Source organism: Acipenser ruthenus, chromosome 12 (genome assembly GCF_902713425.1).
Source record: "Acipenser ruthenus chromosome 12, fAciRut3.2 maternal haplotype, whole genome shotgun sequence".
Classification (NCBI taxonomy): domain Eukaryota; kingdom Metazoa; phylum Chordata; class Actinopteri; order Acipenseriformes; family Acipenseridae; genus Acipenser; species Acipenser ruthenus.
This window is the reverse complement of record NC_081200.1, coordinates 22,071,569-22,093,360: the sequence shown is the minus strand read 5'-3', so window position 1 is coordinate 22,093,360 and position 21,792 is coordinate 22,071,569. Positions and strand designations below refer to the sequence as shown.

Here is a 21,792-nt window from a genome sequence, read left to right as displayed (position 1 = left end):
TCCACATAAAACGAGAGTGTTTGCCCCTGTACGATGATCGGAGCATATTTTCGAGCAGCCTGGAGGAGTGGTTGTCGATCAGTATAATGAAGGCATTGAAATATCACGGTGCAGGTTTACTGGAATCCCGGGTCCACCTTCATATATGCAAAGTGCTCTATTTAACTGCAGGAAAGGGTGGTCATCAGAGGGGTGATGTGCTCTATTTAACTGCAGGAAAGGGTGGTCATCAGAGGGGCGATGTGCTCTATTTAACTGCAGGAAAGGGTGGTCATTGGAGGGGTTCAGGGTCGGATACCATTGCGCAACTTTCTGCTGAAGAAAGTGAATGGGTTCATCGCCTTCAGCCCCTTTAGGAAGCCCCACCAGTCTGATGTTACAGCAACGATTTCTGTCCTCAAGGTCTGCCATTTTAACTTACATAGCATCAATACGAGCACTGCACTGATTGATTTTGTCTTTCTGTTGTCGAAGATCAGCTCTGGTGATATCCTGCCTGGCAGTCAGCTGTTTCAAAGAGGAAGCAATATCAACAACCTCCTGTTTAAGAGCGCTGAGGATAGTATCTGCTTTGGTTACGTTTCGAATCACAGGCCGCAAAGCAGTGTCAATTGCTTTTTGAACTGATCCACGGAAAGTGCGTGCAACCTCTGCCAAGCGGACGTCCCAATCATCGGAGCCCAGTGACCTCTTCATACACTTTCCCTCTGGCGTGGATTAACCAGTGACCTCTTCATACGCTTTCCCTCCGGCATGGATTAACCAATGACCTCTTCATACGCTTTCCCTCCGGCGTGGATTAACCAGTGACCTCTTCATACGCTTTCCCTCTGGCGTGGATTAACTAGTGACCTCTTCATACGCTTTCCCTCCGGCGTGGATTAACCAGTGACCTCTTCATACGCTTTCCCTCCGGCGTGGATTAACCAATGACCTCTTCATACGCTTTCCCTCCGGCGTGGATTAACCAGTGACCTCTTCATACGCCTTCCCTCCGGCGTGGATTGAGGGGAAGCAACGGGTCCCCTGTGTGAAGTAGCTATCCACAAATGGCAAGTAAACAATTTTGATATAAAAATTATCAAAAAATAATATAAAGAGCATAAATTGTTAAATTAGAAATTAAATAGCGAAGTGGCGACAGGAGCTCTATCAGCAAGCAGCCACCTCAGCGGTAAGGTAACGTGATCTCCATTAATATTTATTTTTGTAAGTATCTTTCCTTAACCTTGAATTTAGGTTGTCAGATAACACAACATTAGCATATGTGTCACATGTCTCGTGTTAATTAAAAGCAGAACAAACAACATTTAAAAATAGTCACAATTAAACTGGCTAGTGAATCTATAAACAAACACTTCTCCATACACACTGTTCTCCACCGGAGAGACTCGTCTGGGATTTGAACAACGGCACACACAAAATTTATTTTGCTTTTCCAGTAACTCATTTTGGGACAGGTCTGGGTCGAATGTTTTCCAAAATGTCTCATTCACCACATCTGTACGATTCTATACGGTTTGGTGTATGAATATCTATCTTTAAGCAGACACACTACAGCACTGTTGGCTTGTTCTTGAGAAAACAGAAATGTTATGTTACAGGTGCAAGAATATGTTTTGGTTTAGTAGTTCTCATATTGCTTTGTTTATTAAAGTCTCCCAAACAGTTTTGTTTCCAGTGAAGGAACAATAACATGCGTGACTGCTCAAGAGCAAGCAGCTGTTCAAACATGTCACAAAGTACAAAAGATATTCCACGGTTTAATAAAGAATATGAACCAAACAGAGCGCAGACTGGGAGCCTGCAGCGAGCCACCTAGCATTCAGGACTCCCTGTGTGAAGCAAGATATCTCTTATTCCTGTTACTGATACATCGTCTAACTACCGAGACTCTACGGTCACTACTATCTTTACATGCACACTCAATCAATACTTTTGTAATTGATTGTTTTGAATCCTAAAGCTGAATGTGCAGAGTTTACATGCCAAACGCAATCAGGTTAGGAAGAATCAATCAATCCGGTTAGTGTTACATGCTAGAAGCTAGAAGGATTTATTTCTAGCTCTCCAGTGAATGTGATGCAGTCTATATTTGCAATAATGTTTTACCTTATTACATATTTTTTCTTTAAAAAGGGGGTGGGTAATCCAGGTAGTTGCATCTAGGTAGTTAGCTTTGTTTTGGCAAATAGCCTTCTGGACTATAAATTTTACACATGCCAAGTTCTGAAATGTATAATTTACTGAGCTGGGGGACACAGACTGCAGTAAATTCAGTGGCTGATATCATCGACTGGCTTGCAAAGCTAATGATTTACATATATAAAAAAAAACATGATTTACTTTCAACAATAACATGAAACACTTTTTTGTTTCACATGTTTGTAATTTTTTTTTTAGTATTCCAGTGTTCATAAACCCACACTCTCCAGCCATTTCTAATATAAACAATCACCCTCTGCCAGATTGATCACACCAGAACACCCACATATAAAACTGGCTTTATAAAAAAGTTCATCATTAACCAGGAATGATTTAGCCTTGTGTTTGCCCTGCTTTAAACCTGATAAACTCTTCTTCTACAACTGAATTCAAGTGCACTACAATCCCGGTCATAAAGCAGAACTCCAATGTAGTGTAATCCTCTGAGAGAACACCATTTTAAAAACATTGAGGTAAAACAATTTTTTAAACCGTTTTTTCCCGGACATGTCCTCTTTTTTGGTCCTTAAATCTCCGTCCGGCCGGGTTTTTTAAATTTCTAAAAATGTCCGGGATTTTGCCCTGCTCTTTCCATTGAACTACAATTCCCAGTGTGCGTATACCCTATAACGAACGGTGTGTGCCGTGCGTGTTTAGAACAGGCCTTTAACGTCTGTGCAGTACGGAAGCGTATTGCTGCCACACATAAAAAAAATATATATACATCACGTGATTACGTGAAATAGAGTTATCACGTAATAAAAACAAACTGAACTTGCATACAGCCTTGATCGTATTATTTACTTTAATAATATCTACTCTTTGGAACTTGCTGTTAAGGATTGTCAGCAGCTCCTGTGACCTTCCACAAAGTGTTAGTTCCCTATCACGTAATTACGTGATCGTCATCAAGTAATTAAGTCATAATTTTTTTTTTATGTGTGGCAGCAATACGCTTCCATAGTGCAGGCACTAGCGTAGCCAACTGACAGAGCTAGAAGCGGGGTAAGTGGCAGAAGGTGCGAAATAGTCTAGAATTTGATTTGAAATTGTTGAACACTTTTATTTAAATGAAGACATCTACCACCGAACACAATGCCAAAACGAAAGTGTAAATTGACTGCAGTATTACTATTAAAAACAAAATTTCCGTGTTTTCGAAGTGGTCGAGTAGAATGGGAAGCCGAGTGCTTGGTATGTAGAGCTAATAAAGGTGCTATTGATTTACAATCTCATGTGGATTCTGAGAAGCATAAGAAGGCAGTTCGAGGAGACAGCTCATCAGCAAAATTAACAGATTATTTTGTAAAACCAGGCAGCAAATCAGAGGATGCTGTTACTGCAGCTGAGGGTGCTCTAGCATTTCACACCGTTAAGCATCACAATAGTTTCAAGTCAATGGATTGCACTTCTTTCTGTCTTGTTGAAGAAGACATTCCCTGATTCTGAGATAGCCCGAAAATGTTCCAGTGCTCGAACCAAGACAGAAGCGATTGTTAACTCTGTGCTTGCACCACATTCTGTTGACACTGCTCTAAAAGCGCTTGAAGAAAATGACATAGCTTACTGTGGAATTGCTACAGATGGAAGCAATCATGGTTCAGTGAAAATATTCCCAGTAATAATTCAGTATTTTGACTGGAAGAACGGCGGTTTGCAGTCAAAATTAATCGAGGTCCAGAACACACCTAATGAGCCGATACGATTGCGCAATACGTCAAGGAAACTCTGGAAAAGAACGGTTTGTTTGAGAAGTGTATCGCGTTTACGGGAGACAACTGCAATACAAATTTCGGAGGACTCCGGCGTGATGAAGAAGGAAAGAACGTGTTTGCAAACTTAAAGAATTTGTTGCAGAAGAGGACTTAAATCTGTGTGGGTTGCCCAGCACAAATTTTGAACAATTGTGTCCATCATGGGGCAGACACACTGGATGTTGACATTGAGAACATTATTTTTAAAATTTACCAATACTTTCATATCTATACTGTCCAAACTGAGCATCTGAAAGAGTACTATGAGTTTGTTGATATCGAATACAGAAAGCTGCTTTCTCACAGCAAGACACGATGGCTGTCCTTATTCCCAGGCATTACAAGGCTGCTACAGATGTTTCCGGCCTTGAAGTCGTTCTTTCTGTCACAGGACAAACTACCCACGGTGATTAAGACATTTTTCGAACATCAAATGTAGAGCGAGTTTTCTCACTGATGCAAAGCCAGTGGACAAAGGAAAGGAACCACTTGATGTTGAGTCGCTGAAAGGGATTCTACTCGTACAGTATAGTTTCAGACAAACGTCTTGCAAAGACTTTCATGCCTACTTGATGAGCAATCAACCACTGCTGAGAAAGGTGCGATCTACAGAGAAGTATGCATGGGCACATCAGGAGGAGGAGGACTGAAAAAGGACTGGTAGATGTAAAAAGACATTTAAATTCTTTTTTTTTTTTTTTTTTTTTTTTTAGGCCATTACACTTTTTTAAAAATAAATAGACACTGAAAGGGATCACATTTCAGGCAAAGACTTTCTTTTATGGCTACTTGATGCGCACATCAGAAGAAATTGACTCACCACATGTAAAAAGGTACATTTAAATTTGAATGACATTGATTTCTGAGGCTATAACACTTGTAGATGTGTAGACATGTAGTACACAGTATATATATATAACACATATTAATACAACTTTAGTTGGTAGATACACCAACCCCCTCTCCAGAGTGTCCTCTTTTTTGTAAGTTCAAATATGGTAACCCTAACTAAAACCAAGTAATCATGTGCTTAATTTGTTCACTACTTCCTTTTTATACTTAATTTTTATATTGTAAGAATTTTAAATGGACAAAAAACAAAACTGTGGAATATACTGTACTTTCCACATTCTTTTCTAATATCAGTTAACTCATTAGCACTAGTATTTTCCTCTTAAATCCATTTGACGACTGGAAAAAATAGTTCAAAAACTGTTTATGGCAGACAGGCTTAACTCAAGGCAACCCAGAGCAAACAAAACTATCTTCTTGAGACTTTCTCCAACTTTTTTTTTCTTTCCACAGGTATTTCCTGAATAAGACCTCTGCTGAAAAAAAAAGCAAATCGTGACCTTTTTTTTCCTTTTCCTGTGCTTTATCTGTCTGCATTCCTAAAAATCATGCTACACTGACTGTATAATATTTTTCTATTACACTATTTTCATCTAACCTTGTCTTTAGCACCACTCGCATTAAGTCAGACCCCTGTCTTCCCCATGCTGCTTGTAAAAATGGAACACCTTAGTTAAGCAACTGAGGCAGGATTCTGGGGAGGCAGGACCCTAAGACAGCAAACGCACAAGTACAAAGCTGTGACACTGTCAAAAACATACACACATCTCCTAAAACCCCCAAGTGCCTCCTGGCCTACTAAATATTCTGCTATTCCCCCAAAACATGAGTGAAATACCATCTGTGTTTGTTCGGCAACAAAGTGGGACTTATTACGAACTTTAAAAGTCTACCGTGCAAGGCTGCTGTATCCCGGGGCCAGTGGCTAGCTGAGAGCCTATTTTGCACACTTCAGTTTTTGAAACACTGAACCAGTCGAAATATTTCCAGATTTTAAAATGGCTTCACAGCTTTAACAAAGCAGCATGTTCTCAGCACACAATATAGTTATTTTTATCCAACAGGTTTTCTAAATGTTTGCTGTATACAGAGATACATCTACACTTTGATATGATCTTAACTCTCAAACCCTCCAAAATAAACCCCCAGAGGTCTAAAAAAAGGTAAGAAGCAAGTTATAACAGCTGGTCCTCTTTGCACTGTCCCGTTGTAAAGCTGTAAACTGTTGATATAGGTTACAGTCATTATGCAGATCTATAGAGGCAGGTAAGTATGGCGGGGTTAAAGCAAGTCTTACCCCTGCTTCAAAGCTGTCATTTACACCCTGGTTACGGCTGTCAATGCATGTTTAAATTAACCTTTTGCCTAACAGTCATTTGGTATTTAAACTCATGTTCACTAAAAAAGTACCCTGTTGCCTGGTATACATATTTTACAATGCATGCATGCATTCATTTTAGTTACATTACCACACACAAAGTCCAGTGCTATATCAAGATACTATACATTTAATTAGCCTACCATACAGAAATTGTCAACCAAATATGAAATATTCCAATTTAGACTTACAGTAGTCACATGGGCCTTAAATATTCAAATATAAATGTCATCCTGATTCTAAATACAAATAGTTTAAATAAGTGCAAGCTGAAGAAATTACAAAAACTGCATGCGTGATTATAAATTCCACTTTAAAATCAATGAAATTATCCTTACTCCTGTTACCATTAGCACATTGTTGTGTTCTAAAATGTTCACCTTTAAGCTCAACAGTTGAGCACGGACTTCCAAAATATAATGCCTACAAAACAGCCAATCCAAACTGTGACCTTTACACTGACTTCTGATGGAATGCATGCAAGGGGAAAAAAGTCAATTAAATGAACCCAGGCCCATCACAAACAGGTCATGAGCTGATTAACACAGGCCAGCTCAGGTTATGGTTAACCTCCTTAGTTGTACATCTCCCTGCTCCAATTAAAACTGAAGCTCTTCAACAGATACAACAGGTCTTCGAGAGTAAAACTGTGTTTTGTTTTGACTTTTATTAGAACACCATTGGAACAGCTATGTTTACAGAAGAAATGGCATTGCTTTACTTCACATTTTCTATGGAACATAAATAAAACTCCTGCACATGCTTTGGAAGCTGTGGACTGAACTTTGACCCATGCTAATCCCTTTGGCTCCTTCAACTATTAAATTAGCCATGTAACATGCTGTAGTTATTTTCCCTGCTTTTATCTTCTCTATTCTGCCTGCCAGAGTACTGCTGTGTCCCTGTCACAGCCCCCTCCCTCCCTTGCTACAAGCAACTTGCCTTACAGAACAAATTTTAGACAGCAAGCTCGCTCATTTTTCCAGCCCACTCAACTGTTAAATGTGTGCTTTTCTCTGACGTGCAAATTCATGCGGATTAAAGCAGACGTGATGCAAGATCATCACAGTGGGCCTCTTTCCAAAACCAACAAGCAGGCCGGCAACATGGCCCATCGTTGCCAGTCTTTCGTTTTTTTCAGGTCAGGATTAACCATGTTAAATACAGGTCTTCCTATCTGTCTGGGAAATCACAACTATCCAACAGTGTTGTGATCCTTTCGATCCTCTTGGCTTCTAATTTTAGGACCCAACTGGAATGCCTTACATGATTTAAAAGTGTGATCCATTTGCAGTCAAACAGCAATGCAGGGGTAGAAAATAAACAGCTGAACACCTGACCCGCGCTATCACTGGCACTTGTAAAAAGTCAGAATAGTTGTGCTATAAGGACAGTCCCTGTTGTTATTTTGAACTACTGTAGTTCTTTTATATTTGAGAATAGCTTTAACTACGTTTTGGTTTGCCAGTCTGTTGCAATCATTTATAAATTACAAAGGCTGGGTTAGGATATCACGATACACATGTACACTTATTTATAGCTGATACAAACACTGAGTTCCACTATCTCTCAGTACTTGGGAAAAGGCTTAAATACAAATAGCAGAGTGATTCAACTCACACAGAGATGACCTTACAGTACAACCGCATGTACAAAAGGATACTACTCAACACAGTTATGGAAATGTAGGAATATCAGATATTGCTAGGCGACAGGTGATTTTGCTGCAACATAACTTTGCTTGGTTCCTTGTTAAATTATTAAAGCTTTTTCAATTTCTTGATTAGTTGGAACAATGAAAAAGGCATTTTTGTCTAAAAAAATTCTAAATTACATTATTATTATTATTATTATTATTATTATTATTATTATTATTATTATTATTATAAACACTCATAAGACATAAGGTAAAAAAAGCACATAAATATTTTGGGTTAGAGCCTTAATCGTCATCTGATAAGCACACTGATGAAGGCTTTGGTCTAAATGACTTAGTAGACTATCATCAACAAGCAATAATACTTAGTGTGTCAACTTTCAATGCTACCAAGAATTGTAACTGATTTTGGATCCGGTTTACACCCAATTGTCTTTGTGGAAAGGTTTCACAAAAAGCCCAGGTGTCCAAAGGAAGCCTTGCCATACCTGTGATGACGTTGATGTCGGGATACTGGTTTTCAGAGAGCTCCACAGACTTGCTGTCCCTCTCGAAGGCCTCACGGAGCTCCTTCTTCACTGCCGCTGAACCACAGAGGCGATACAATCCAACAACCTGCCAACAAAGCCCAAAAGAGACACAGAGATGCAAGTCAATTCACATCTGTGCATCACAGCTAGTGAAAGCAATCGGCCCCTTTTACCTTCATGAAAAAGCTTCAGTGATTGACCTACTTATTCTCAGCTTTCTACCTGGCTTATCAGTGATATAGCATCCCAGCCCGGGGGATTTCTAGCATTTCTGGCAGGCTCTGCTCTATTGTGCACACTGAACATGTTTTCTAATACAAAGGCATATACTGTAATTAAATAATGTAAACCATTAGCTGTAAAGACAATCATTTTTCAGGTACAGTGTTGCATGTAAAAATATGGTCACAATACAAACAACATTTTGTACAGTTACTCTACACAGAAAACAACACTAGGCCTACTGTGATGCTGATATACTGTACATATTGCTTCTAATTTGTATTACTCCCCTGGCCCAATGCCATGAAACTCTTGTGAATGACTAATCTACAAAGAAAAATAATATTAGCCTTACACTGGTCACATAGAACTATACTGAAATAGTTGGCATGCATATTTTGGCAACAGTTAAACATTTAAGCAAAATTAGGTGTAGCAAAAAGGCCCAGTGTAGTTTTATCTGGCCCAAGACTGAGGAGACCACTTGGGCTCCGGGGCATCCTAGAGGGTTGATGAGTTTCTGTTTTCTAATTCCTGGGCTGCTTGCACCCTCCCCCACCACTATATCACATCACATACATTACAATTAGGGAATTAAACACATTCAATATTGCTACTGACTCTTAGGAAAGGTTTTTCTTCTACTGGCTAGCTGTGAAAGATCATCCTCAAAAACCATACAACTAAAAACAGTAAAAATGAATCAGATACAGTATTACCAGTCAAATGGAATATGGGTTCTTGTTAAAAATGGAGTTTGACACCTATAAATTATATGATATGATATATAAATATGTGTTCTGGTCATTCACAAAACCTCTGCGGTCCTCCGATTATCAATGCAAATGTCCAGCTATACTGTAGTGCTTCAAATAATTAATAATGCAGAAAGTAGTCTCTTTGTTAAATAACCTAGGACATTTTTTTACTCACAATAAAAAATACATTTGGCAGAATATTTTGAGCAAATCCTAGAAAAGATTGCGAAAGCAAGGCCAGTTTATCTTTCAGAAATACCTTTCTACATGCCTGTTCTCCTTGAACACAACCCTGACTTGAAGGGGGCATACAATTTACCAGAACATTAAAATAAAACAATGCTGATTTGTTTACTGTATCGCCCTACACTAGTCACGCCAAGTTCTTAAAGCGCACAGCACTTACTACATCAACAGGAAACTCTGCAATCAAGAAAGGCCTTTGTTTATCTTGGGGTGTTATCTGTTCGATGTCTTGTTTTTGAAGGTACCCTTGAGGACAAGAGGCCTTCTACACTGTACACCACACGGCTGTGGCCAGTAACATCTTTATAGAGCAAGGGTTTATAGAATCCATCAAATGGCAGAACGCATGAAAGCAATGTTTTCTGGACTGTGATAGGATCACAGTAGGCTTGAAATAGCTTGGTCATTTAAGGAAAACAAAGGGCAAAGGAAGTGCAAATGTACTACATGCAAGACATGCTTTTCTCTATTAAGTAAACCATATTGAAAATGAATTCACCTATTATGAAAGAGTGAATGCTTCCTGGATAAAAAGAACTACTACAGTATAGGGAGTATAGGGTCCCCACTGTTAGGGAGACATTGAACCAGCACACATTCTTTGTGAAACTATGGACCCTATTTTGAAGCATAACTTTGAAAAAACATTAAATACACTGACCTATAAATAATGTAGCTGCTCCTGCAACTTTGCATGATTACATTGTTTTATTCCCCGGGGGCTTTGTCTTTGCAAACATACTGTATATTTCATGTTTTATCGGTCTTTCATTTTCTGTGATTCATACTCTTTTACTAAACAGTATATGATTTAGATTTATGTTCAGGGAAGAGAATCCTGGATTTTTACACAAATCCTACTTGAGATGGGAGCTCCACATATATTTCTACAATCTCTTTAAAACAGTCATTATAAGTTATAGCAATGAACAATACATATAACACATATTTTCACAGGATCTTAAAACAGATCTACATCTTGAAAATCCGGGACTATGATTCATGGGTCCATGTGTGTGTATTTCAGCAGACCTTAACCAGACCTTGAGTTCCAATAAATATTTCCAAATGGGCCAGTTCAACTGCAGCCGAGTCCTGGGGTCTATTCACTTCAACTGGATAAAAACACAGCATGATTGAGCTAACTGCACTTTTAATGCATTGTTTATTTTCAGCTAGACGTTATCACTGAATTCACACTGATAACACCCACCTAACACCCCACTGCAAGTGATGCAACGGGACCTGTCAAAAATCTGCTGAACTATGCACAACCCAGAGCTGTAAAGCAGCCAGCCAAGGCACAGTCAGTCTTGCTAAAAGCTATCTCTCTTCCGTTACATGATCCGCAGTGCTGCACAATCCATCTGTTTTATGGAAATATGTACCATCCACAGGAAGCAATTGGCGATTCCAGTGTTTATTTAAAAGAAAGGAGGATTTCCTGTGCTGACAGAAATCCTAGTTCCTGAAGCTGCGTAGCTGGCAGAAGATCTATGGGCTGGAGGATGTGTTGCTTCAGCCGTGCATTTAGTATTGAAAAACCCAGATATCAATGTGCAATGCTCCAGTGAAAAACAGGAAATCCTGCCCGCACACTACCTTGATGATCTAAATCACTGACCGGAGGGTTTTTCAATATTAACATGGAAATGATGGACTGCTGACAAACTGCCACCAAAAAGCAGTCACACATGTTGAAGGTTTAACAAGTAAACACCTGTATTTTACTACTGTCTATTCCAATGCATTTAAAAAAATTAATTATCATTATTAAACAATATGCTTTATAGATGGCAATACAAAATTGTGAAGCGATAACAATGCAAGAGACGTACTTAAAAATTGTATGTGCTGAGCAAACTGGAAATCAGAAAGCCAAGAGATATTTGGATAAACTCCAGGAACATGCACTTAATGGAGGGACATTATAGTTACAACTTTGAAATAAAAGACTGATGGATATGCAGGACATGCTATATTATACATCTGTCATATCCAGGTTTTCAGACATGAACCAACATAATTGCCTAAGGCAGACGTGGGGATTAATGTTTGACACAAGAGTATGGAATCTGGGACCTGCAAGCTTTGCACTGCAAGACAGACCTCATACTGGTTTAATAATATCCTGTGTCTGCACCACTCAAATTTGTCTTCAATTTCAGGTTCCATGTATTTCTAATTAGCACAGACAGCAGGCAGGATTAAAAGTTTGGCCCTCAGCTTGTGGTTGATAAATGTACTTTATAGACTAAATGGAGCCCATGGCAACAGAGCACATGCAAACTGGCCAGACAGTTTAATTACCAGCATCCTGATTCTAATTAGGATAAGTGAGGGCTGGAGTCTCATGCTGGTGGCAAAGTGACTCCAGCAACACAGACATCATCATTAATAGGGAGTTATTTCATAGAGAGTGTAAGTACTGAAAGAGAAATGTACACAGAAAAGTGTCAGAGAACACCTAGATAATTAGGTACTGTACTGTAGCTCACACTACATCTCGGTGTCACAGGTACAGACTGGAGTGTCCAAGTTCTACCCAAGGTCACGTTGCTAAAAGGCATTAATAAGGAGAAGGCTGGCAGGGTAAACAGCTGCTGTAGACAGTGAGGTGAAGAAACCAACTGGGACTGGAACAATGGGACACAGTTCAATTCAAGTGATACCTCTTCTGCTTGATATCCAGTTTTTTGACAGATGACATGCTGTGCCATTCGGTGTCTTACTGTACATGAATGTATGTGCCAGTCTAAAAACACATTTTTTAAAAATCATCATAAATCAAATTATGGAAACTGGATACTGCTGTGTGTAAATCATATTAAAAAGGTACAACTTGTTTAACAATACTATAGGGAAGCAAGCATTTTACAGGCTACTAAATCAGTATGACCAAGAAAATTGTCAGGAAAGCTGTCCTGTCAATCATTGAGGTGACTGGCGAACTAAGTCTGAGCAAACAGCACTCAGAAGGGTGGAGTACAGTAAGAGGGGCACTTCATAAAGGCAACAATGTACCCTGTGAGGCATGAGGGGTCCCGGCATACAGTATGACCTGGCCAGGTCAGCAAGCTAAGAAATACAGCTGGAATAAGTTCAAATGTTTGCATTCGGTTTGGAGTGGTAGTTGATAGACTACATTTGTTAGTTGAAACAATATTCCAATAACACTGTGGATGTTATTATTTTAAATATACAGCTTAGCGTTTTGGCATCTTAGCAATGACAGATATTCAGACTCTAAATCAGTACATCACTCTCCAGGCTGGAAGTTAAATCAAAAAGTATGCTGTTGAGCATCTATATATAAAAAACAAACAAGGTCCTGTATTATGAGAAGCAATGACGCAACTTCACATCAGAATTAATCTTGAGCATTACATTAAAAAGATATGGTGAGAAGGCTTCACAAAAAAACAGGAGACACCCAAGATCTTGCATTTCTTTGGGATAGCTAAGATAAAACCCAGTTTTCTCCTCAAGCACAGCTTCTGGAAAAGGCTTACCTGACAGCCTCTATTCTCGATCTCCGTGATGCACTTCTCAATCAGCAGGGGCACCATGATCCCAGCATTCTCCTTCTCCACCAGCTTCCAGGCCTCCACACCAAACACTGTTGGCTCCCGCTCCCTGCCAAGGCAGTCCAGGGAGTTCTGCCACTGCTCCATCAGGTTCAGCTTCACGTAGATCTTCCCCCTCGGCTCCAGTTTCACAGCCAGCTGATGGGTCCTGGTGACCCTGAAGAGCGTGGGTAGTACTACTGTCCCATGGCAGCAGACCCTGTTCCTCTTGGGCATGGGCTCCCAGCTAAAGACTACCAGCTTCAAGTGCTGGGCGTTCTCTAGTTCAATGTTAAATGTGTGGTCCATGTCCAAAAAAGTAGTCTTGCAAGTCAGCAAAGCAGTCCGGGCTTTGTTGACTGAGTCCACCTGAATGGCACAGTAGACTTCTTTGGAGTCGATTCTTGGGGACTTCAGGTCCTCGGCTCCGTAGAAGTGCACGCTCACAAGTCCAGATATATACTGTGAGCATTTAGGCTTGTCGGCAAAGCTATAATGCCGGAAGGCATCAATGTCAATTTCTGTGACATGGACTTTGTGATTGTTGGTAGGGGGCTCTTTGCTTTTACCAGATTTGCTTTCGGATTTGTGCTTGCCCGATTTTGTCACCAGTTCCGGGGAGTCACCATCGCTCAGGTAGCCCCCCTTACTGGCCGACTTGGAGCTTCCTGTGTCATTCTTCTTCTTGTAGCTGTGCTGGGTGGATACACTACTGTCCAGGTGGTAGCGAGAGATGACATTCCTGCTGGCTGCCGTGCTGCTCCCTGGAGACAGTGGCGGATCCTGAGTGTACTCTGTCCCGCTGCTGCTCCCACTGCTTTTGGGAGAGGCTGGTTGGGGCTCAGGGTGGCTGCTATTGGAGGTCCCTTTCACACTCAGCTTCCTACTGAGCTCCGGCAGTTTCTTCATTTTTATTGATAGTTTCCTAACAGTTCTGGGGGATTTAATCTTCTCTGGAAAGGACCAGTTGATGGAGCCTCCCTTCTTCAAGGGGTTTGGGCTGGAAGGGGGTGAAAACCCCGGGTCTGACGTGTAGGTACAGTCTGTAGGGCCAGTAACTGGAGAAACACAAAGAATTGTTTTTAGGTACAAGCATAAAATAGAAAACTTCCACTAGGAGAGGGAGGGATATTTATTCAACTGTAAAAACCAAAGACTTAAAAGGCTAAAAGAAAAGGGACATGTGGCTAGGAACAACATTTGCACAGACCTCACCCACTGTGCAATCAAGCAGAAAGCACCTACTCTACTGGTAAACTGACACCAACTATTACTGTACATTTGGCCCTTGCTGCTACTTACCAGATTTGGGTTCACACACTTACCCTTAAAGAAGGGCTAGGTTCAAAGAAAAAGCTTAACAGCCAATGAATGACAGAAAAAAAAGAATGTGCATTTTCTGAGGCATGAGGGTAAATAAGAATGCAGGGTACTGAAAATCACCCAGCCACTGTAGCAGGATACTGCTCTCTCATGACATACTTCCTAATTCAACCAAGTTAGCATAAATTTGATCAACATGAATGTAAATTTCTATGTAATTCGGGAAAGTAACCTTTATACCACATTCTTAAACCACTACAGTTACACTTGTCTTTCCTGCGCTGGAACTGAAAGGGAAACACCGTTCCTTTTAATTAAAGGCACCAATGGTAACAAGAGTGTGGTTACATGCACAGGTACAGGAAATGTTCAGTGTCTGATGTGGCTTCTGTTGGGGCTTTGTGTTTAGTCAAAGGATCCCTCTTAGTACAAATCCAATACCTGTGTTGATATTTGGAGGGGCTGGGGGTTAGGATTCAAGTGGCAAGCACTTGTGTTACGGTTAAGAAAACAAAAACAGCAGCTGCCATCCTGTAGGGGTGCTATAACACAAATAATACCCATATGTTACTTTCTACAGAGACAAAATTCAAACTAAGTTTATTGAGAATAAAAAACTAATGCTTACAGTGAAGCAGGTTTTGCAGCAAGCTTTTTCTTTTTTTTTTCTTTATAAATTTAGTCGTTGCCAATTATTTTTATTATTTTCTCCCAATTTAGAATGGCCAATTACTTTTTAAGCTCAGCTCACCGCTACCACCCCTGCGCTGACTCGGGAGGGCGAAGACGAACACACGCTGTCCTCCGAAGCGTGTGCTGTCAGCCGACTGCTTTTTTTCACACTGCAGACTCACCATGCAGCCACCCAAGAGCTACAGCGTCGGAGGACAACACAGCTCTCGGGCAGCTTACAGGCAAGCCCGCAGGCGCCCGGACAGACTACAGGGGTCGCTGGTGCGTGGTGAGCCAAGGACACTCTGGCCGACCTAACCCTCCCTCCCCCCAGGCGACGCTCGGCCAATTGTGTGCCGCACCCAGGGAGCTCCCGTCCACGGTCGGCTGTGGACTCGAACCGGCGACGTCCAGGCTATAGAGCGCATCCTGCACTCCACATGGAGAGCCTTTACCGGATGCGCCACTCGGCAGCCCCCTACGAGCTTTTTCTCTTTGTAGTTTGCCTAATATAAGTTCAGGTGTGACAAATTAAACAACAGTTTCTTGTTGCCGTTTCTCTTGTATAACCAAAAATGTAGTATAGTTTCCAATGCAGAATCAAAGTCGGGTTTGAGGAAAGTATACTGCCGATTATATTGTTACCACAGCAAATGAAAAGGAAACAAAAACAAGTGATTCTATATTGCAAGCATACAGTTTTAGTTTGTGTCACTCTTGCGCAGCCCTACTAAAACAAAGAGCACTTCTATTTACTATTTGCAGAAAAGCAGTGGCACAGTTTCATAACAGGGGAAGCACTATTTTCAGAATGCCTGCTGTGCTTTTCTGGCATGAAACTTGTTAGAAATGCGGCATCTGATAAAAGCGGACAAAGACCCCTTGTACTGCAAATCACTACACAGTCCTGTTAGTGGGCTGTCCTGCATCATTCCATAATAATCAGAGCCATGTTTACACCCTTTTCAGTGGTGCCCCGCCCCTGTGCATATTTTGTGTTTTACGTTGCGTGTGGTGTGTTAATGTTGGTGTATATGTATTGGTGCATGTGATATAATGGGGCTATGTAGCTTGGGTGATTTAAAATATATAGTTGTATTTCGGCACAGGGATTGCACAATCACTTCACGTGCAGATAAAGTATGTAATAGTATGTGAGCACGAGGAGTGCACAAATTAGTTCACGTGCTGGGGTTCAAGTGAATAATTAATTAGTAATTGAATCCCAGCACAGCTGCATATACAGAGTCAGTTTTCACGTACACGGGGTTGGGTGTTCAGGGCAAAAAGGACATGAGAGAGAAAGAGAGGAGAGAAAGAAAAAAATTGAAAACAATTGCTATTCGTGCTGAAACAGTTCAGCACGATACTTGTTTTGGTTCGTCCCGTGTTTGTTTGTCTGCCTATTTGTCTTTGTCTTGTGCCCTTTTGTTTGTGTTTGTTAAAAGTCTGTTTATTTGTTTCACTGTCTGTTTAGTCTTTAATAAATACCGAGTGCAGCCATTGTGACTCAGCTTCACCCCATATTCACTCTGTGTGTTTCTGTTCCGGGTCTGACTTCACCACTACAGCCATCCCTGTGACAATGCCATAAAATGCCATAAAAAATATAGGCTTGGAGGAAATTATGAGGATGGATCCATCAAGAACCTCCACAAACAAAATCCCTTTTCACAGGAAAGGAATTTACATGGTATATATTTAGGCTTGCTACTTTTCGATATTAATCAGTAAAGTTTGTTAAATGTCGGATTTTAATCAGTCGAAAATTCGACTGAAATAAAATGATATGGGATAAACATCGGTAAAACCACTTGCTATTTTTTATTTTCTTACCAAAAATAATAATTTCAAGTTTGTGTAGTTTTTATACTTACTGTCTGTCCCGTCTCCATTCTGCTTTGAATGGCTAGGGGTCACTGTCAGTCATCTCAGTGGTGTGTTAGTACTTTAGTTTCACTGTCACTGTCATTTCACCCTGTTCTGACAGATCTCGTTGACTGAAGCAGCACTAGAATGCTCTCATTCGTTTAAATGACTGTCAATCATCAAGACCTGCACCGACTATGCACTTTCATTTTCCTGTCATTCAAAGTGCCTACTTTGCAATTAGAGGGTTACGGTGCAGGTAAGCTGTTGTACAGGTATATGGTGACAGTTACTAGTTTGATTTGAAAATGGGGCGTAAGAGGAAAACACAATGAATATCGTGCACAATACCCTGACCGACGGCTGAAGTCTCTGCCTTACCTTCCAGTGACTCAGTCCAGCTGTGTTGAAGCAGGTGACGGGGAATCTCAAACTCCAAATAATAAGTGCAAGTTAGTTCTGTTAATCTATATGTTTTGTTCTGTGCATATTATTTTTAACTTGTAAATTTATGCTGTAAGTCTGTGTAATACACTTTTATATGCTGTGTGTTCTACAGTTTATTTGAGACCATTTTTTAATTTGTGTAGGATCTTTATCTTTAGAAGGTATAGCTCCGCTGTGACCAAACGTTATGTTATTAATAATATCCTCCTTACTTAGAATACATTTAAAACAAGCACTTCAGAATTATTTCACAGGAATCCAAGGGTGAAACATTCCCTTGTCTAAAACAGCTAGTGAACGCCTTCAAGTTAAGCAGCATCAATCCTGAACCCCCTCCCCCTCACCCACTGTGAAGCCTCTGACTTCCCCCAGGCAGCAACCTGACCATGACACTTCTAATAATTCACCAACTGGCATTTACAGCTGATTGCTCCTATTAAGGCAGCCCACAGACAGCTGCTGATGCCACTTCATTTGCTGTCACGCTGCTGTAACCCCCTGGAATTTCTGCAGAGAATCATCCCATTTGCTTTTAAGAGTTGGGCCTGCAAACCTAAATAAAAATAAATAAATCTGTATTTAAGTGCACTGATTTTTCTTCAGATTCAAAAGGATTAGAATCATGTTTTCAGTGGCTTCATGTGGACGAGGCAGCAATTCCCTTGAAAAGGTTACATAGCCTTAACCCATAACACAGAATTATGAAAATACTCCCTTCTTAAGCGCCTTTTCACACTGGCATGATCTACCAAGGTCAGAACCTACCCGGGCAGGACCTGGTGTCATACGGGTCAGGTACACAATTTCACACTGCTTTTGATAAAGCAGGGTTGATCTAGATGACAGACACAAGTACGCAATGCGCGTATCAATGCCATGAAAACAGCTTGTTACAGACGTTTCCATCCAAGCTTCTCTGGATTGAACCGTCGACCACATTTTTAATTACAGCAAATGTTTCTACATCCCTGCTGCAATCTGACTCATACTGTGTCTCAATCAACAAAAATATGGCTAAACAGAAACGTTCCTTGCGGAAGTGAAATTTTCACAGGCATGGCTGTTTGTTATTGCATCGGCTCATGAACAGCCATCAAGCATTTTGTCTCGCTCAACCCGGGTCAAAGCGGGTCCGACTCAGGTACGTGGCTTCACACTATGCGGGATTGTGACCCGGTTAGCCAGAAGTGCCAGTGTGAAAGGGGCTTTAGAGAGTACGTCTAAGAAATGTTCAAGAGAAGCAAGTCAATCCAGCAAAAAGCAGCATGTCTTTGTTCAAATAACAAAAACAGCACAGACATGTCTTGCCATGTCTTTTAGACCTGGAGAACTCAAATAAAATAGCTACTGTTGATGTATAGTGTATATTGTAGGGAGGGACACTGTTGTGTATACATTTGAAGAAGTTCCTCATTTTTGATGGTAAGCCAACCCAAGTCACTGCAAACCGTAAGGAATCTCCGAATCCAAGCCATACATATCCAGCAGAATTTGTGCTCTATCGGGCCCAAAATGTGACAGACTAATGTATGAAAAAGATGTTGGTTTTCCAGTAGCAGGCCAGTGCCAGAACTTTGTATAACTGCCAAAGTACCTTTGCATGTCGCTTCATTCCAGCAGTCAGTCTAAATCAGGTTATCGTCTACAACTGTGACTTATTGGTTTAGCCTAAAAGCCATGAAACTGGATCAGCTGTGTCATCATTCATAATTCAGTGTCTCCTCCAATTGCCAGCTGTACTAGGTGTACACTTTTAAAGTGTAGGTTACCTGACCAGCATACATAATACATCATTTGTTTCCACATGTGTGCCCCTCACTTGCATGGTAGAGCTGCTGTTTTGTTGTTAACAATGTAGAGATTAAAAATCATGCATTGCACTGGCCACATTCTTTTCTCAACTAACACAGCGGTGCAACGTATGTTTCTCAGTCTGTTTTGTTCAGCAAAATCCCATATACATATCTCAATCTTAAAAATCTCCAGCACTGCAGTAGGCATTTATCCAAGAAGATTACAAGTTCACCACCTCTTTCTTTGCAAACATTTAAAAACACAATGACTCATTTTGTGAACCCAGCCATTTGTACCAGATTCCTGTAGCCAGGCTGATTCATTTGTTGTCAATTCCAAAACTATCTATCACATGACACTGCTGTATATTAAACGTAAAATCGTATGCTTACACTGCATCCCCAAAATTGTTTTTATTTTAAAAGGATTTTCTGATTCTGTTGTTCTTATTGTATATTTCCCATTCTTTAAGGGATGTTGGTAATAATATATATTGTTGGTAATAAAATATATATATATTATATATATATATATATATATATATATATATATATATATATATATATATATATATATATATTTAATCTTTGTTGTTTTTTTTTCTATTATCTGCTTTCTACTTGGGTAGTTGGCCAATTTATGTTCGCTTTCAGTGAAAGGTTTTCTCTCATGAAACTCTACTCTCTACTGTACTTTCTTAAAATCTGTGTAAAACTAGAGAAACTTTGCCTAGTACAAAGGGTCACAAACTTCCTTTGATTAGGGCCCCCCTCTCAACTAAAAAACAAGGTAATGTCTAACCACAAACAAGACAAATCGCTAAATTGTTAATAAAACATCTTTAATTATGTCTCAATCTTAAAATTCTTGGTCATATAAAACTATTGGCCATAGCTGTATATTGTCTATGGGTATTACAGAGTCTGCCTTTCACCACAACAGTTAAAGACAGATATCTTAAATATTTTGTGGTGTTAAACAAAAGCGCAAATTCCAGAATTTTTCTGGAGACCAAGTGGGCAACACTTGTTTGGAGCTACATAGTCCTATCCACCATTAAAGCCATTCTGTAATTGTTTGGCCAGTCAGTGCACATGCATTTTACTCTTTAGTGTACATATTTACAAAAATATCTAAAACATGACAGCCGTGTTATTAAACAAAAGGTGACTTTACTGGGCATCAATGCAGTAGGGAGCAGTAAAGGTGATGGAGTTAAGAGCACAGGGCCTACTAAAGGACCTATCAGAGGTTCTTTAGCTTAGCTCAATAGGAACAGAAAGAGGGGGCCACCACTTATCCTCCAATCAGATGAAAGGGAAACCAGCAACTCTTCTGTAAGTGCTGCAGTCTCATTTCAATGGGATGTCAGTTCAAATTAGATCCAGAGTAATTGTCAATATTTTAACTTGTTTATATAAGCTGGAGTGAGTCAATCTAGTTTCATCACTGTGACAGAAGACTAATTACTAAACAGCAGGGTCTGCTGTATCTCCCAAGCAGGCCCTGCTGTATCTCCCAAGCAGGCCACACTCTGATTAAGCAGAAGAGACAGGTTTTGACAAATTAGATTGTAAAACACAGAATACACAACAAATACCTTACATGTATTCAAGCAACACTAGCAACCACAAGTGGTTTCAAATTGCACACGCTCAACTCAACTCATAGAACAAAGACAAAGGGAAAATGTAAACAATAAGTTAATACTATGCATTACTGTTTGAAATCTTTTTTTAAAGCATGCAGTGGGATTTCCAGTTCCTTTTCAAAAAACAATTCCCAATTCCAATTCCAAATATATTAGAGATATAATAATTGTTGTGATCACTGCTTCCATCTGATTAAAAGGGATTGGGAATTGGGAATCAATTTTTAAAAGGAATTGGAGTTGAAAAACAGAAACTGACCCCAACCCTGGTCTAGAGTGTGAAAATAGTTTCCGGGCCACACCTCTCTATACTGGGTTTATGATTGTCTTTGTGTGTGAAGTTGTTGGGATATTTCTCCAATAGGGCAACTGAATCCACCTGAGCAAGGCTCAGTAATTCTTAAGGATGATTTCCCTCAAATTAACATTTAAACTAATAAAAATATTTTATATTGTATCATGCTTAAAGAGTTGTTATCAAAACAAACAGCAGAAGGGTTATTTAAAATAGTTGATTTGTATCTTGGGTTCTAATAGATTAGCCTTTTAAAAAAAGGGATAGGGTTACAATCAGTAACACAGACCGAAGCTATATACTTCTGATAAATCTTGATGTCCTTAGTTAATGTAATGTCTGAACTTACTTTAGCGTTTAAATGCTCAATGCACACAATCCAGTTTTGCATGCCCAGCAATCCTGATTAAATAAAAACAGAGCATCGTGTGCAGCATGGAGAACATCAACACAATTAATGATCCATCTTTAATCTTCAAGCACCCATGAACTGCTGGCTGCTTAGCAAAGCTGACAGCATTTGTTAGTTCACACAAGACAGTCATCAGATCTCCCATTCACAGGCAAGAGACA

The 21,792-nt window shown here is 40.0% G+C and overlaps 1 protein-coding gene across 5 annotated transcripts in view; it reads right to left on the bottom strand.

Annotated features, from left to right (window-relative positions):
• The window catches only part of LOC117417272 (rho GTPase-activating protein SYDE2-like), a 43,237-nt gene that overhangs the window by 8,063 nt on the left and 13,382 nt on the right, over nucleotides 1-21,792 (bottom strand). For all 5 annotated transcript variants that reach the window (XR_004546695.3, XM_034029284.3, XM_059034686.1 and 2 more), the window contains exons 3-4: nucleotides 13,115-14,226; nucleotides 8,335-8,461 (exon numbers count right to left, since the gene is read on the bottom strand). Coding sequence is in view for 4 of the 5 variants with exons in the window: in XM_034029284.3 (XP_033885175.3) it covers nucleotides 8,335-8,461; nucleotides 13,115-14,226 (1,239 nt within the window). In the remaining variant the exon portion in view is untranslated. The remainder of the gene's footprint in view (nucleotides 1-8,334; nucleotides 8,462-13,114; nucleotides 14,227-21,792) is intronic.